Here is a 17,025-nt window from a genome sequence, read left to right on the forward strand (position 1 = left end):
ATTATTCCATCGAAGTTCCTGTGTTTTCAAAGAGGTACAATTTAAAAAACTGAAATATTTGGACTTTGTTGCTCTAAAATCACTGTAATTACAGGAACACGTTGTTTTTGGTCTACAGCAGAGGGTCAGGGCAGCCAGACACACTCATTGTTCAGGCCAGTTGAGAGAAACCAATAAACCCAACATTCATGTTGTTGGACTGTCGGAGGAAACCAGAGTTCCCAGAGAAAACCTTCACATGCACTGGGAGAGCAGGCTGACTGCAGCAGGAAGAGCCGGACCGGGATCCAAACCCAGAACGTTTGTGCTGCAGAATAAAGCAACACTTAACTTCACGTTTCTATCAACACTTCACAGCGTCCACCTGATGCAACTTGTTAGACAAACCTTTTCTTTTGGCTCATTTCCATGATGTTATCAGAAACACAAATCAGTTCTCAAACATTTTCTGATGAAATGCTTTTGCAGTCATGCTTTAAGTGGCAAAGTTCAAGTCTTTGTTATTCCGGTTAACGCCTGATTATGGGAATGTTTCTGAAGGCTGAGCAGGTTTCACTGCTGACTCAAATCAGATTTTCAGTGAGAAAAGTTTCAACAGTGGAATCAGTTTGTAAAGTGTTCAAATGACACAAGGTGTACATATCTTCTCCCCCTGTCACTCAGTTGCATTTACTTGAGTAACTTTTTGGAACCAATTCCTTTTAGGAGTTTTACTCTGCTGTACTTTTTACTTTACTTGAGTAACATTATTATAAAGTATAATTTCTCTTACTTGAATAACATTTCTGGATCCTCTTCCCACTTTAATCAGTGAGTAACTTCAGCTTGATTTAAAATCACCAGACAGAAAAACACCTGCAGGTTTATGTGAGACAACCTGTTAATAAAAAAGTTTCAGTTTTCTAAAGTTATTTTGTCTCTGTTGAGTCTTTTGTGCCACCTGGAGGCCAAAGGATGACTGTGTGTGTTGTCTTTACCCTGCTTAACATTTATACACATTACCTACTGTAAAGGTTTATATGAAGTAAATTGCTTTTAAATGCTCTGCATCCCCAGAACCAGAACCAACCGAGGAGAAGCAGCTTTCAGCATCTATGCACCACAAATTTGGAACAAACTTAAAAAAAACTATAAAACAGCTGAAACACTGACTTCTTTTAAATCTCGACTAAAAACCCACCTGTTTAGGATTGTATTGGAAACGTAATCAATTACAAATTTAACCTGAATTAATGTCGTGTTTTGATTATTAATTCTATGTTGCATTGTGTTTCTGTGTTTGTTATGATGTAAAGCACTTTGAAATGCTTTGCTGCTGAAATGTGCTATACAAGTAAAATTTGATTGATTGATTGATTAAATATGTTTGCAATTATTATTTATATAAATTATTTTTCAGTTTAGTCTTTAAAATACCAAAATTTCCAGAAAACTTTAAAATTTTGTCCTTTTAATTACATAATATTGAAATATTAAATGATTAATCTGTTAATCAGTTACTCAGTACTTGAGCTGCTGTTTCACCTTTTTTGCTTTTTTACACTTTTTTACTCAACATTTAATTTTCCTTGGGGGTCAATAAAGTTCAACTGGTTTTAAATAAGTTATACGCTTTTATAAACATATTTAACCCTTTCATGCATGAATTATGATCCTGTATGTCAGGATTTTTTTCCAAAGTGTTTCCTTAAGGTAAAATAAAAGGTGGGAAAATAAAATAAAATAAAAATCTAGGATTTCTTTTCCTAAGTGACTCTCAGTGTAATTTTCTCCAAATACAAAGATGGTATTTTTTAAAATACATCACTATTATTGGTCTTTAGGATACTTGATGTCACCATATTTTTTTATCTGCAAGAGTTTTGTACAGGAGGGGCTGGCTGGTCGGCAGGTTTTTTCGTCTGTCTGCTATAATAGATTTAACAAAAACATTTTTGCGCTTTAGTGGATGACCAGTAGTTGATATTGTATTGTATGATGTGTGTCCACTTCAGTGTCCGCTGCAGTGACCACTATGCATGGAAAGGGTTACATTTTTAATAAAGTAAATAGCACATATGTCACGGAAAGTATAATTTAAACCTCTTATCACCACTATTCTGAAGCCAGGTGCATTCTTTCCACTGACCAGTAGGTGGCAGTGTCGCGGAAGTGAGCACCCGCCAATCAGCGGCAGTTTTTCCTTCTAACAGGAAGTAAACAGGAACCGGGAGCTCTGCGGAGGGGCAGCTTCTGGCCACCCAGAGCTGATCAGATCATCTTTATTATAATATTAGTAATAATGCCACTAACGGTTCTAACTTCTGCCTGCAGGTATGTGTTGTCACCGGAAGCTGGTGTAACTGTACAGGAAGTGGAGTTGCTGTAGCCGTTAGTCGAGACATTTTTACTTGTAACAACAGAGAAACTGTTGTTTTAAAAGTTTAACGTGTAGGTTGTGTCAGTTAGAGTCATTGCGGAGCCAACAGCCACTGAAAATGTTATTCAAAACGTCATTCCCCCAAACTGACTGATCTAACCGCCTCAAATCTTCTCTCTTTTCTAATAACATCATTTTTTAACACCAAAGCTAACATGCTCTTCACTATCCATTAATATCACCACCAGGCGTTGATGCTGGAAGATAGTTAGAGGTCATAATGTTCTGGCTGATCACGGAGTGTAACAGATAATAAAGTTAACCAGTTTATTTCAGGACCAGGTTCAAGGTTAGGTTAGAATCACAGACAGGCCTGATATCGCCGCCTGGCGACGTAATAAAATAAAACAACATTAAATATGATTTATGTTCAGCTTGTTTATCATTAATTGTCTTTCAGACTGAAGCCTCTCTGCAGACTGCAGCGAATCCAGGCTCACCTGGTGAGTATCAGCTGACCACGTACCGATTGACCTTCACTGAACCGATTACCAGATTTCTGTAAAAATTGATTTTCAAGGTTCTCATTTGTTCAAAGCTTAATTCACCATTTAAATTTAACAATAACCACCCTGCTGGGTGGAGGATGACATCTGCAGATCAGACACATTCTGGACACAAACTGTTTAGACATTTATAGACAATTCAGACAAACCATTAACCTCCAGAGTACCTGGAGAGAACACACACACGCACACACGCACACACACATCCACAGGGAGAATATGCAAACTCCATGCAGAAAGACCCCAGGCTGGGATTCAAACCCACAACCTTTATTTATTTATAATAACTGGTCAAAATTAAATTGTGTAAGATAATAAATAATTATAGAAAAAAGAAAACAAACAAATTAATTAAAAATAGGCATAAAAATAAATAAAATGACAGATTAAAATAAAAAATAGGAATAAAAACAAGTGGGATACAAATAATAAGTAGTAAATATATTTACTATTTATATTTTAGCATTTTATCATAAATATAAAATGCTAAAAATGATTTAAGGAGGCCCAGTCAGTGGAGTTTGCAGCGACCCGTCACACTGAGCAAGCATGTGGCGACAGTAGAGAAGAACAAGTTTCCTTTAACAGAAGTAAAAACCTCCATCAGGATCAGAACCAGTGAGAAACTGAAGACAGAAACAGAACTGAGAATTTCAGCGTCTGGAAGGTTTTAGTTTCCATCCAGATGGTGAAGTTCAGCTGATTAAACCACTGATGCCTCTGGATGGAGCTCAGTTACACAGATATTATATTAATAAATCTGCTCTTCCTCCATCACTGAGATTTATGCGACAGATTCACTTAAAGAGAAAAACGTCTGAGTCAGTTAAACGTGTAAAATAATCAGTTTAGATGTAAAGTTCTGCAGCTATTGGACCTCAGTGATTTATGATAATTACTGAATTATTTCCTCTGATATTTTCATCAGTATCTGTTTAACACTAAATGTTTCTGCTTCCCCCCAGATGTCGAGTCACGTGGAACCAGAGGTTCTGCTGGAGAAAGCGGGCCGGGCCGCAGTGATCACCATGAACCGACCCAAAGTCCTGAACGCGCTCAACCTGAGCATGATCCGGCGGATCCACCCGCAGCTGCTGGTGGGCGGAGCCACTCTGCCGATCCACAAGTTTACACACACCAGTAAAAACACACGTCCATCTTTTTTACTCACTGAATTAAATCAGACAAAATTGATCCTGTTTTTGCTAAATTCCTGAAAACTTGGCAAAACTTTTTTTTCTGTAGAGAAAAGTGAGAAAATCACAATTTCTACTCCTGGAAATGATCAAATATCGATTTCAAAACGCGTTTAAGTTATAACTGCTTATCGCATCCTGCATCCACTCGCCACCGCGTGAATTTTGATGAATCCTTTCATGTTTTTATTCCGACAGGCAGCCAAGCTGACCTGATGCTGCTGATTCAAGATACAGAATTTTATGCACAAACCTATTTTTGTTTAAATATAAACTGATGCAACCTGATGGAAGTGATTTAAACACATTTTATTTGTTTACACTGTATTTTTTTATTTTCACACTCATAATTTAAACAGAATCATTAAATGTTTGAATAGAAAAATCGTGTCTGAATCAAATCGTGACCCTAAAGATCAGAATCAAATCGAAACACTGAACGATTCTCTCAGAAGCTCTTTTCAGATGAACAAAGTGAAGTTAGCAGGTCATGTGGTGGTGAGGGAAAACGCAGCAGGCTCAGGATGAGAGGAGAAATGATGGTTTTAATAAAGTAAATGCAGAAAATAACTCAGTCCAATATAATCCAAAATGCCGGGCAGAAACCAGGGCTCGACGCCGGTAGCAACCGGTTAAACCAAGGATCAGACTGACAGAGCACACAGAAACGGACGACTAGACGCCAAGTGCGACAAGGACCCGACAGAGACACAGCGACACTAAATACACAGGAGGTAATCAGAGAATGAGACACACCTGGGAATAATCAAGGGGAGACGGGACAACATGGAGACTCAGGGACACAGAGAAACTCAGATCACAACAGGTCAGGGTTTTACAGATCGGACAGAAAACATCCATCAGTGCAGCTCTGGAGAAAACTGAGATGTTTGTAACGTTTAAACCGTTCATGACCTGCAGCTCCACACTGAAGGCAAAATTAAAGTTTATTTAATATCATGAGCAGCTTTCTGATTGGCTGATTCAGCTCCTGTTGCTGTCAGACTAATTTACTCAAATTACTTTCATTTTGTTGTTTTGATCCAATTAGAACTGATTCAGTTCTTTGTAATTAACTGATGGATGTTTATGATTTATTGAGTTACTTTTGTTTCCAGAAATGGGAAAGTGACCCTGAGACGGACATGGTGATCATCAAGGCAGCAGGAGGGAAAGCGTTCTGTGCTGGAGGCGACATCAGAGGTGAAAGGTCAACCCCAGGGTCACTTCCTGCTCCTTCCTCAGGTTTCTCCTTCATTGCTGTTTGTTTTCGTTCCCAGCCGTGACAGAAGCAGGGAAGGTCGGGGATTCCCTCGCGCAGGACTTTTTCCGGGAGGAATACATGCTGAACAACTCCATAGGTTCCACTAACGTTTACATCCAGCTGCTGAACGTCTCCATGTCCCGTCAAAACCACAAGATTCAGGGTTTTATTGGGATTCAATGTGATTTGCTGCCTCTAAGAGGTTTTCTGTCTTTCCAGGATCCTACAGGAAGCCGTATGTCGCCATTATTGATGGAATAACAATGGGAGGGGTGAGATTAACGTTGTATAATTCAGCTTAATTTAATTCATCCTGATTAAAATGATGGAGTATTACTGCTAAGAAAAAACTGTTTAATTACCAGAACAAAGTCACAAAAAAACATAATAACACAACAATGAAGTTTAATAATACTAAAATAAAGTCATATTAATTCTAGAATAAAATTGTAATACTAGACAAATGAAGTGGGATTTTTATTGAGACTCCTACACTAAAAATAATTTAAAAAAATTAAAATGAGTTGAGCATCTTAAAGAAATTCTTCATTTTTAAACTCATAAACATCAAATTATTATCAGTAGCAGAGCTTTGAAATGATTGTGGAAATAACTGAGAACGTTTAGGAGAAAGAATCGGGCCTCGCTGAATTTATTGAAGATTTCTTTCTCATTAAAACAACTTTGTTTTTTTCTTAATTTTACAACATTTTTCTGATAATATTCGGAGTTAGTTTTAATACTAAAAAGCCTTTCAGTTTTTCCATAATACCCCATTATAGATTAGTTTCATATCAGGCTTAAAATGTTTTATTTTTTCTTAATGAGCTGCGATGATAAAACGGGCCAGCAGGTGTCAGTAGAGAGCTTTGTTCCTGTGGTACCTGGAAGCTGGCCTCTGATTGGAGGAAACCTGAGGCGATTGAGCTGCTACTGGAGCGGAACCGTTGACCCAGACGGGTTCCGGACTGTTAGAACTCGGACTTTGACTGGTCCGAAGCGGCAGCAGACATTTATATCTGCTGAATGTGACGAAGCTCTGGAAACATCCGCAGTGATTATTATTTGTAGTTCAGAGGTTCTGAGCCTGAGGTCGGGCAGAACCGACCGTGATGATGACGCAACGCTCTGCAGGGTGAAACGGACCGGCTCCAAATATGGAAAGACTTCCTGTTCACAGATCAGGAAGTCTGTGAAGTCCAGGATCAGGATCCGGGATCCTGATCCTTTCTGGATCTGGTCCTGGATCAGGTCCTGGATTATTTTCTGGACCAGGTCCTGGATCAGAACCGGATCAGTTCCGGGTCTGTGGACTGTCAGAGCGGAGACCGAGTCATCGGAGTCCGGGTCTCAGTCAGACCTGTTCCCTCTGACGTAACAGGGTGGGCTGTGAACTTTGACCTCTGAGGGACAGAGAGGTCGCCGCCGGCTGCGGTCTGAGTCCTGCTGAGAGGAAACAGTTTTCAGGCAGATGTCCCAGCTCCCTGGTTCTGGTTCTGGTTCTGTTCCAGGTTTCCAGCCTGCAGGTTGTAAATCGGAGGATTGTCTGTTTACATCAGGCGGACCAGACACGCCTTATTTGGTACCAGAATGTCCTGCTGCTGCTGCTTGGCTCGGCGCCGGTGTTTAACTCACAACTCCCCCAGAAAACCTGGAACTGTTTTTATTCAAATATTCAAATATTATTTCATAAAAACGTTTAAAATCATGGAGAAATTCCCAAAAACAAACGAATCAGATCATTTTCAGACTCCAGATCTGGGATCAATACTCTGATTGATTTGAATCTCATTTGGATCAACATGGATCTCATGTTGAACCTGCTTTGCTGGAGACACACCTGGGATTGAAATTCGGTTGCCATGGCAACCCTGGTGTTTTATTTTAAAATTTTATTTGCACCTTTTGAGAGATTTTTTCCCTAATTCCTTGAACGTCACGTTATTGAATAAATCGAATCCTTGCTGAAGTCAGATGAGTTCAGTTAACTTTTAACAGACTGAAGCAAATTTCAGGTTTTTTTCTCCAAATTCATCTGAAAACATTTACATTCTGGATATGAATGTGATTTTATCTGCAAGAAATGGAAACAACTTTACAAGTCAATTGAAAACTATTAACGTAAATATCAAACTAAGATGATTAGGAATGCACCGATATGTGGGCCGATAACCGATATTTACCAATATATTGTATAACTTTCTGTGGAACCCATCGCTCCACTCCATCTATAGAAACACAAATAGGAAATAGATGGAAATAAATCAGTTATTAGTATCAATACAGGTTTAGTAATCGAACTGATACGATATGTTACATATGAGCCGATACTGACGATATATCTTGTTTTACCAAAGATAATTATTCTACAAATGTCTAAATTGAAACATTAAAACTTGTGTAAAACATATTTTTTAATAGTTTTTTGCTGAGAATCGAATACAGTTTCATGTCTGGATCATTTCATGCATGAAGCCTCAGTGCTCTTGGTTGCCCCCTGCTGGACGGGGCTTAACTTCATCTGTGCTCAGTTTGATTATGCCTTGGGCCGGCTTTGGGTTTCAGCCTGCCTGGTTCAGATGAGGTGATGTTCAGCTCCGGTTCTGTTCTCCTGGTGGAAGCTGTGGTTCTGGTTCTGTCACCAGGAAAGCTTCTGTTTTTCTGGTCTAGTCAAAGTTTGTCTTGTTTTTATTGGACTGTTCTCTGAGCCTCTGGTTGGCTTTTCATTTTGATTGGTTCTGTTTTCCTCCTGCAGGGCGTCGGTCTGTCGGTCCACGGACGCTTTCGGGTCGCCACTGAGAAGACGCTGTTCGCCATGCCGGAGACCGCCATCGGTAAGACGCCGCGCTGCGGCCCGGCCTCACCACCAACCGCTTACGGAGGAGATTCCAGAAGATTTTCAGATTTTTGTTTTTGTAGATTAAACTTTTGGAAAATGTGGATTTTCTCCACCACAGTTGGTTTCCATAGTTCATCTCTGCTCTGCATTGATCTGAAGTCCAGCAGAAGGTCTGAGATTTTCACATGTCGATGATTATTTCTGAGCTGCAGACGCATCGTTTTAAATAAATGATTGATCGTTTGGCAATTTTAGGGAAGCCTATTTTCATTTTCATATTTAAAAAATGAATTTAATTATTTGTTTATTTGCATCTATTTATAATTCTAATGTGTAAAAAAGGCTTAAGAAAAACATCTGCAGAGTATGGCACATTTTTTATCCGATTATTCGTCAGAATAATTGATTACTAAAATAATCCTAAAAGAAAAGGAGATGATTCAGAGCTGAATTAGTGAAAATCGAGACAATTAGACCTGGAAAATACATTTATTAAAGATATTTACTGAACCAGGTGATTCAGAACCAGAGTTCTGCGTTGAACAGATTTACAGACAAAGATGTTTTTTGATCTTAAATTTAAATGTTTATATTGTTTTACAGTTTTGATTGATTATTGCTCTGAACTTTGATTCTGAATACTCCAATTAACGATTAATCGATTACTAAACTAGAAGACGATGCTTCCAGTAATCAATTAATCGGTTCAGTCCCGACATATTGACAGGTAAATTTACAGTCAGTCAGTGATTTAATCTAGATTATAATCCCATTGGACGAACTGGATTTAAAGAAAACCAACTAGTTGCTGTAGTGTGTTTAGTTCAGGCAGCCCGTGTTGTCTGGGACCTCAAGAAAACGACTTTAATCATCATGATGGAAACGTTTCATGGTTTAAAGACCCAGAGCTCTTAAAACTTTTACCTTGGTACCGGTACCGGACCGACTGGACCTCTTAAGAACCGGCCTGCAGCTAAATGCTCCATTCAGCAACAATGTGGCTGAATGTTGAACGTCTCAGTTGAACTTGTCGATGTTTTCAGGTTGTTGTCTTCAGTTTTTCTGAGGAAATGTGACTTTGATCTGGTTGCTGTGGATCAGGCTGTTGTCATAGAAACGGAGGTGAATCTGCTGCTGGTTCAGACGATGTAATCGGTTTTTCCCTGATTACCCTGAAAGTCTCACCGCAGCGTCTCCAGACTAACAGACCAAACCTTTCAGGCCTTCTTCTCTGTTTCCGCTTTATTTACACTCGATTACGTTGCAAACGGTTGGCCTCTTGTGTAAACATCAAGTCTTCCTGTAACCGGATTATCAGATTTATTCTGACCCCCTTCAGCATCCTGAACAAAAGCTATAATCTGACACATTTCTAATATTCCAGTCGTAAATCGGGTCAGCTCATCTAATCCATGCTGCTTCCTTCCATGTCCGGCGCTTTCTGAGCCGAAGGCTGTGAAAACCAAGAGCGACCAGGAGAAACTCCATCCTGTGAAGAATACAAACCTGAACATCATCCACGAAAACAGAACAGGAAGTAGAAACCACCACAAACTGCAGGCTCAGCAGTTTTTAGTTCTTTATAACAACAACTGAAATGAATAAAGAAAATGTATAATATTATCAGAGACCTCATTGAGAAACAACCCAAACATCCAACTAAAAAACAACCAGCACATCCAGCTAATTAAGGAAAACAACCAGTCAACATGAAAACATCCAACCAACCAACAGGAAGTAGTCGGTAGCCCAGCCACAGGAAGTAGTCCAGGAGACTCTGTGATTGGCTGAGTGGAGTCACTGGACTGGACCTCCTGAGCTGAACGGAGTCTGGCTAACGGACGAGTCTCAGACGATGAAAACTGTTTGACATCATGAAAGGCCCAGATCACATCAACACACATCAACACACATCAACACACACCGACACACATCAACACACATCAACACACACCGACACACATCAACACACACCAACACACATCAACACACACCGACACACATCAACACACACCAATATACACCAACACACACCAATACACACCAATACACATCGGCACACATCGGCACACACCGACACACACTAACACACACCGACACACATCGACACACACCGACACACATCGACACACATCGACACACATCGACACACATCGACACACACCGACACACACTAACACACATCGACACATACCGACACATACCGACACACATCGACACACACCGACACACACCGACACACACTAACACACACCGACACACATCGACACATACCGACACATACCGACACACACCGACACACACTAACACACACTGACACATACCGACACATACCGACACACACTAACACACACCGACACACACTCACACACACTGACACACACTAACACACACTGACACATACCGACACATACCAACACACACTGACACATACCGACACACACAGACACACATCGACACACACCGACACACACCGACACACACCAACACACACTGACACATACCGACACACACCGACACACATCGACACACATCGACACACACCGACACACACCGACACACACCAACACACACTGACACATACCGACACACACCGACACACATCGACACACACCGACACACACCGACACACATCGACACACACCGACACACACCGACACACACCGACACACATCGACACATACCGACACATACCGACACATACCGACACACACCGACACACACTAACACACACTGACACATACCGACACATACCGACACACACTAACACACACCGACACACACTAACACACACTGACACACACTAACACACACTGACACATACCGACACATACCGACACACATCGACACACACCGACACACACCGACACACATCGACACACACCGACACACACCGACACACACCGACACACACCGACACACACCAATACACACCGACACACATCAACACACACCAACACACACCAACACACATCAACACATACCGACACACACTAACACACACCGACACACACTAACACACACTAACACACACTGACACATACCGACACACATCGACACACACCGACACACACCGACACACATCGACACACACCGACACACACCGACACACACCGACACACACCGACACACACCAATACACACCGACACACATCAACACACACCAACACACACCAACACACATCAACACACATCAACACACACCGACACACATCAACACACACCAACACACACCAATACACACAAACACACACCAACACACACCGACACACATCAACACACATCAACACACACCGACACACACCAACACACACCAACACACATCAACACACACCGACACACATCAACACACACCAACACACACCAATACACACAAACACACACCAACACACACCGACACACATCAACACACACCAATATACACCAACACACACCAATATACACCAATACACATCGGCACACACCGACACACACCGACACACATCAACACACACCGACACACACCAACACACACCAACACACATCAACACACACCGACACACATCAACACACACCGACACACATCAACACACACCAACACACACCAATACACACAAACACACATCAACACACACCGACACACATCAACACACACCAATATACACCAACACACACCAATATACACCAACACACACCAACACACACCAATACACATCGGCACACACCGACACACACCGACACACACCGACACACACTAACACACACTAACACACACCGACACACATCGACACACATCGACACACACCGACACACACCGACACACATCGACACACACCAACACACATCAACACACACCAATATACACCAACACACACCAATATACACCAACACACACCAATACACACCAACACACACCAATACACATCGGCACACACCGACACACATCGGCACACACCGACACACACCGACACACATTGACACACATCGACACACATCGACACACATCGACACACACCGACACACATCGACACACACCGACACACATCGACACACACCGACACACATCAACACACACCAATATACACCAACACACACCAACACACACCAATACACATCGGCACACACCGACACACACCGACACACACCGACACACACTAACACACACTAACACACACCGACACACATCGACACACATCGACACACATCGACACACACCGACACACACCGACACACATCAACACACACCAACACACACCGACACACATCAACACACACCGACACACATCAACACACACCAATATACACCAACACACACCAACACACACCAATACACATCGGCACACACCGACACACACCGACACACACCGACACACACTAACACACACTAACACACACCGACACACATCGACACACATCGACACACATCGACACACACCGACACACACCGACACACATCAACACACACCAACACACACCAATACACACCAACACACACCGACACAAACCGACACACATCAACACACACCAACACACACCAACACACACCAACACACACCGACACACATCGACACACACCAACACACATCGACACACAGCTGGAAACGGATAAATAACCCGCCATGTGTTGGATCATCAGGAGTTTGATAAACTTATGATATGACCTCAGACTCACCTCAGCTGTGGTTGTTTTATTTTGACAGGGCTTTTCCCTGATGTGGGAGGCGGCTACTTCCTGCCGAGGCTGCGGGGGAAACTGGGGCTGTTCCTCGCCTTGACGGGCTTCCGGCTCAAAGGACGGGATGTCCAGCGCGCCGGCGTCGCCACTCACTTCGTAGAGTCTAAGAAGGTGAAGCAGCTCCAGCTAACGAGGGCCAACGGGTCTGAGTCGGACCGGCGCTGCTGCGGTTTGGGCCAGATGTTGAGTCAGTGGGTGAATCAGGATTTTTATTTTAGTCGTGCCGACTGGTCCTGACAGGCCCGGCGGCCAGGTGTGGGTCAGAGCAGCGGGCGGCAGAGGACACACCGTCCGCCGGATGGTTCTGCTGGAGCTCTGGATCAGAACCAAGCCTGTTAAAATGAATCACAGGACGAAGTGTTGAAGCAGATCTGACTCTCCACTCTGTCACTTCATATTTACATCCCATAAGAAGAACATTTTTATCCAGACTGAACGCTTCCTGTTTGAGCTCTGAATGAGTTTTATTTGATAAATGTTGGAATAATAAGTCAGAGAAAGTTTTAGGTCTGGAAGTCATCTTGGAACCACCTGGCTAAATGTTGGGGGACATCGTCCATCTGGACTCCCATTTGGACCCGTTACAGTTGGGATGGTACAAGACCAGCGTCTCTGATGGCCATAAAGTCCAAACAGTTTTAGTCTCATCAGACCAGAACATTCAGGTCTTTGTCTCTGAGGACTAAATATTGTGTTGGTGTAGCGCTTTTACTTTAGCGGCACTAATGTTGATGATTAGTGCTTTAGATTAGAGGGCTAAAGCATTAATGCTAACACTAAAGTGCTACACCAGCTACACCGGTCTCTGTCCTGACCCGTTCCCAGGATGTTTGCACTTAGACATAGATTCTCCAGAACAGTTTAAAGTCACGGTAACCTTGGTGCAAACGTCTAAAAGTTTTTAAAAATCAAATTTTCTTTAATCCTAACTGAGCTAAAACACTTTAATGTCAGCGCTGTTAGCTTAGTTCTGTTTTCTGCTTTATGTAAATATCTGGTTTCATCTGTACGTCTTCTATGAAACACCCGATCAGATTGGGTCCTAATAAAAATCAATCAGTCAAATTTTATTTGCATAGCACATTCCAGCAACAAGGTAAAATGTGGAGTTTTGTGTGGTAGATCCCAGAGCTGGAGCAGCGACTCGTTGGCCTGAAGTCTCCATCGGACTCAGACGTGTCCCGACTGCTGGAGTCCTTCCAGGCGCAGGTCAGAGGGTTAAAGATGCTGTTTTCAGTCATTAATACATTTATTTAATGGATTTTAAAATATGTTTTACCATCAGGCAGTTTTGTATCTAAAGTTGTGTTTTTGTCCACAGAGTGATCTGGACTCTGATAAACCGTTCATCTTGGACAAACATACCTCTGATATTGACAGGTGAGTTTTTTACAGTGTGAAAACTGACCTGTTGCATTGAACCAGTAGGTGAACTGGTGGAAACCCTCACTGGTTGGTGTGAACTGGTTCTCCTCCCAGGATGTTCGGCTCCAGCAGCGTGGAGGGAATCCTGCAGAACCTGAAGGCCGACGGCTCCGACTTCGCTAGGAAACAAGTCGAGGTTCGTCTTTAAGGCTGATTTACACTCGGAGGAGGGAAAGTAGCAGAAATATTCCTCCATGCTGCCAGAGGCACCAGCAGCCTGAAGGTCAGCCTGAAGGTCGGCGCTCTGCAGCTGACCTGGTGCTGGGCTGAACTGGGATGATGTTTGACTCTAATGTCCTAATTATTAACCCCAGTTTAGATGTTTAATGGCGTCTCAGCCAATCACAGAAGAGCTCTGAGCTCCACTGACTCACTCACTCATTCATTCATTCATTCACTCATTCATTCATTAGAATAAATATCTCACTATTAAAAATTATACCTTCGATTCTCCATCAGTAAACTCCCAGTCTTCCCAGTTAGACCATTCCTTACAGATCTGACCAGCATTAATAATACAGTAATATTATTTTACTGCACCAGAGTGTCTCCTCAGAACCGGGGCAGGACAGTAACCGGGTTGATTCTGGTTCTGATCATGGTTTGTCCAGATTCTGTCCAGAATGTCTCCCACGTCGCTGAAGGTCACCTTCAGGCAGCTGCAGGCCGGCGCCGCCATGAGCCTGCAGGACGTGTTGGTGATGGAGTACCGGCTGAGCCAGGCCTGCATGGTGAGAACCCAACGGGTCGGAGAGTTCTGCAACGTTTTAAACTCCGCCTGGAGACGTGACGACTTCTCTGGTCCAGGATTGTTGTCGGTGTTGGTAAACTGTCGTCTGATTGGTTTGTTTCTGCCGTTCCAGAGAGGCCATGACTTCTACGAAGGCGTTCGGTCAGGTGAGTTAGCGCTCCGCTATGTTCTGCTACGTTCTGCTGTTCTGTAGAATCTGTAGGATGTGGAAGAGGAGAGAACCCAGGATGGAACCTTGGGAACTCCGCAGATCAGTTATAGTAAGAGCAAAATTAAATTGGTGCAAAAGGTTGTAGTGTCTCAAGAGCAGATATCATTTTAAATGAATTTAGTGTTAGCTTTTGTTGATATAATCATTTAGGATTAGTTTCTGCTACATGTCAGGTTTGAGTAGCGACTTAGCATTAGCTTCTGCTAAATACTGTGTTCGTGAAGCACTTAACATTAGCAGTGCTAATGTTTATGATTTGAGCTTTAGGGTTAGTTAGCGGCGCTAACCACTGGTTCTGGTCCAAAGAAATCCAGTTTATTTTATTAGAGTTGTATTTACACTAAATGATCAGTTTAAACCCAGTTATGGATTTTCACCAGTTGAATCCGGTTTATTCCAGTTCTGCTCGTTGTTCTTCATGTCCATCAGACTCAGATTTCAGTCTGATTGCAGAGTAAAATCAGCCTGGAGGATTTATCAGATCTCGCTCTCATGTTGCTCCTCGCTGCCTCAGCAGACGATGCGGCGCCGTTAAAGCGATCTCCTGCTGATCCTGTCGACCCGGTTAAATGTCAGGAATCTCTCTGCCTCTCCAGTTCTGATCGACAAAGACCAGAACCCGCGCTGGAGTCCGCCGTCGCTGGACCAGGTTTCCGACCGTTTCGTGGACGAATGCTTCGCCTCGCTGGGGGAGAAGGACCTGAGGTTCTGACCAACCCACCGCCAGGCCTCGTCTGAACCATCAGAACCAGACTCCTGGATCGGAGCAGCTCTCTGGAGCCGGCAGAGGAAGTGACCTCGCCGCTGAGTGCTTTATGACATTTCCCCTGGGTGTTTGCTGATGCCACTCGGATCGCTCTCCTCTGGTTTCCTGGTTTCACTCTCCAACACAAACACTCATGATTTAGTTCTTTTTTAATTATTAATAATGCAGCAACAGGATTTATTAGTGACTGTAGAAAAATCAAATATAGTTTCATTAAACTGAAATCTGTTTTCTGGTTTATTTCTAATCAGCTAATTGTTCTGTGGTGAAACCACTTCCCAAACAGACAGCGTCTCCAGCTCTGCATTATTTATGAGTCAGAAGCAGAAAGCAATAAAAAACGTTTATTACGTAACCGACATTTTTTCAAGGTAAAAACAGGAAGTGATGCGTTTGGATGTCTTATTTTAAAGTTTAATTACCAGATCATCTGTTGCTCACCGGATCCTGGAATATGATCAAAATAAATCAAATAAAATCATAAACAGCTTCATTCATGGTATCAAAAGCAGAAATATGCTCCAGTCACATCATTCCTATCGCAGCAAACTAAAACTTTAGCATTAGCTTCAGCTGCTATCGTCTTGGTAACCATCACCATGACGTTGGTCCAGTTTCTGCAGAAGCTCTGGTCCCGTCTGTCCAGACGGTTTCTCCTCTAAATATTTAGCTTAGACAGATATCTGTTAGCAACAAGCTAAACATTTAGTTTTCTAATTAGCTTGCTATTAGTTAGCAAGCTAAATATGTAATTTAGTTACGAAGTATTTAGTTTAGGCTGTAAAATTAGTTTGCCATCTTAATATTTAGCTTCAGATTTATTAGCTACAAGCTAAATATTTAGTTTTTAAAACTATTAGTTAACAAGCTAAATGTTTAATGTTGATACTAAACATTTAGTTTTTAATCTCAATATTTAGCTTGATAAAAATGA

At 42.3% G+C, this 17,025-nt stretch overlaps 1 protein-coding gene across 2 annotated transcripts; it reads left to right on the forward strand.

The window, feature by feature from the left end:
- The first annotated feature begins 2,161 nt into the window (after positions 1-2,161).
- hibch (3-hydroxyisobutyryl-CoA hydrolase) lies at positions 2,162-16,572 on the forward strand. 2 transcript variants are annotated; one of them, XM_028022176.1, is made up of 14 exons: positions 2,162-2,313; positions 2,820-2,862; positions 3,891-4,022; positions 5,240-5,324; positions 5,402-5,482; positions 5,605-5,657; positions 8,141-8,219; positions 12,904-13,049; positions 14,061-14,147; positions 14,260-14,318; positions 14,418-14,499; positions 14,975-15,094; positions 15,227-15,260; positions 15,922-16,572. In XM_028022176.1, exons 1-14 carry the CDS (start codon positions 2,282-2,284, stop codon positions 16,035-16,037), a joined length of 1,149 nt encoding a protein of 382 aa, XP_027877977.1. In that variant the 5' UTR covers positions 2,162-2,281; the 3' UTR covers positions 16,038-16,572. The 2 variants fall into 2 exon arrangements, with proteins under 2 accessions (XP_027877977.1, XP_027877978.1); XM_028022177.1 differs by lacking the exons at positions 2,162-2,313; positions 2,820-2,862; positions 3,891-4,022 and adding an exon at positions 4,482-5,055.
- Positions 16,573-17,025: the final 453 nt, after the last annotated feature.

The sequence above is a fragment of the Xiphophorus couchianus genome, chromosome 7, assembly GCF_001444195.1.
Source record: "Xiphophorus couchianus chromosome 7, X_couchianus-1.0, whole genome shotgun sequence".
NCBI lineage: Eukaryota > Metazoa > Chordata > Actinopteri > Cyprinodontiformes > Poeciliidae > Xiphophorus > Xiphophorus couchianus.

Excerpts from the sequence above, each read along its gene's own strand:
- hibch (XM_028022176.1), top strand. The coding sequence starts at position 2,282 with ATGCCACTAACGGTTCTAACTTCTGCCTGCAG. Across the intron at positions 5,483-5,604 it reads CATGCTGAACAACTCCATAG|GATCCTACAGGAAGCCGTAT; the intron begins GTTCCACTAACG and ends CTGTCTTTCCAG. Across the intron at positions 8,220-12,903 it reads CATGCCGGAGACCGCCATCG|GGCTTTTCCCTGATGTGGGA; the intron begins GTAAGACGCCGC and ends TTATTTTGACAG.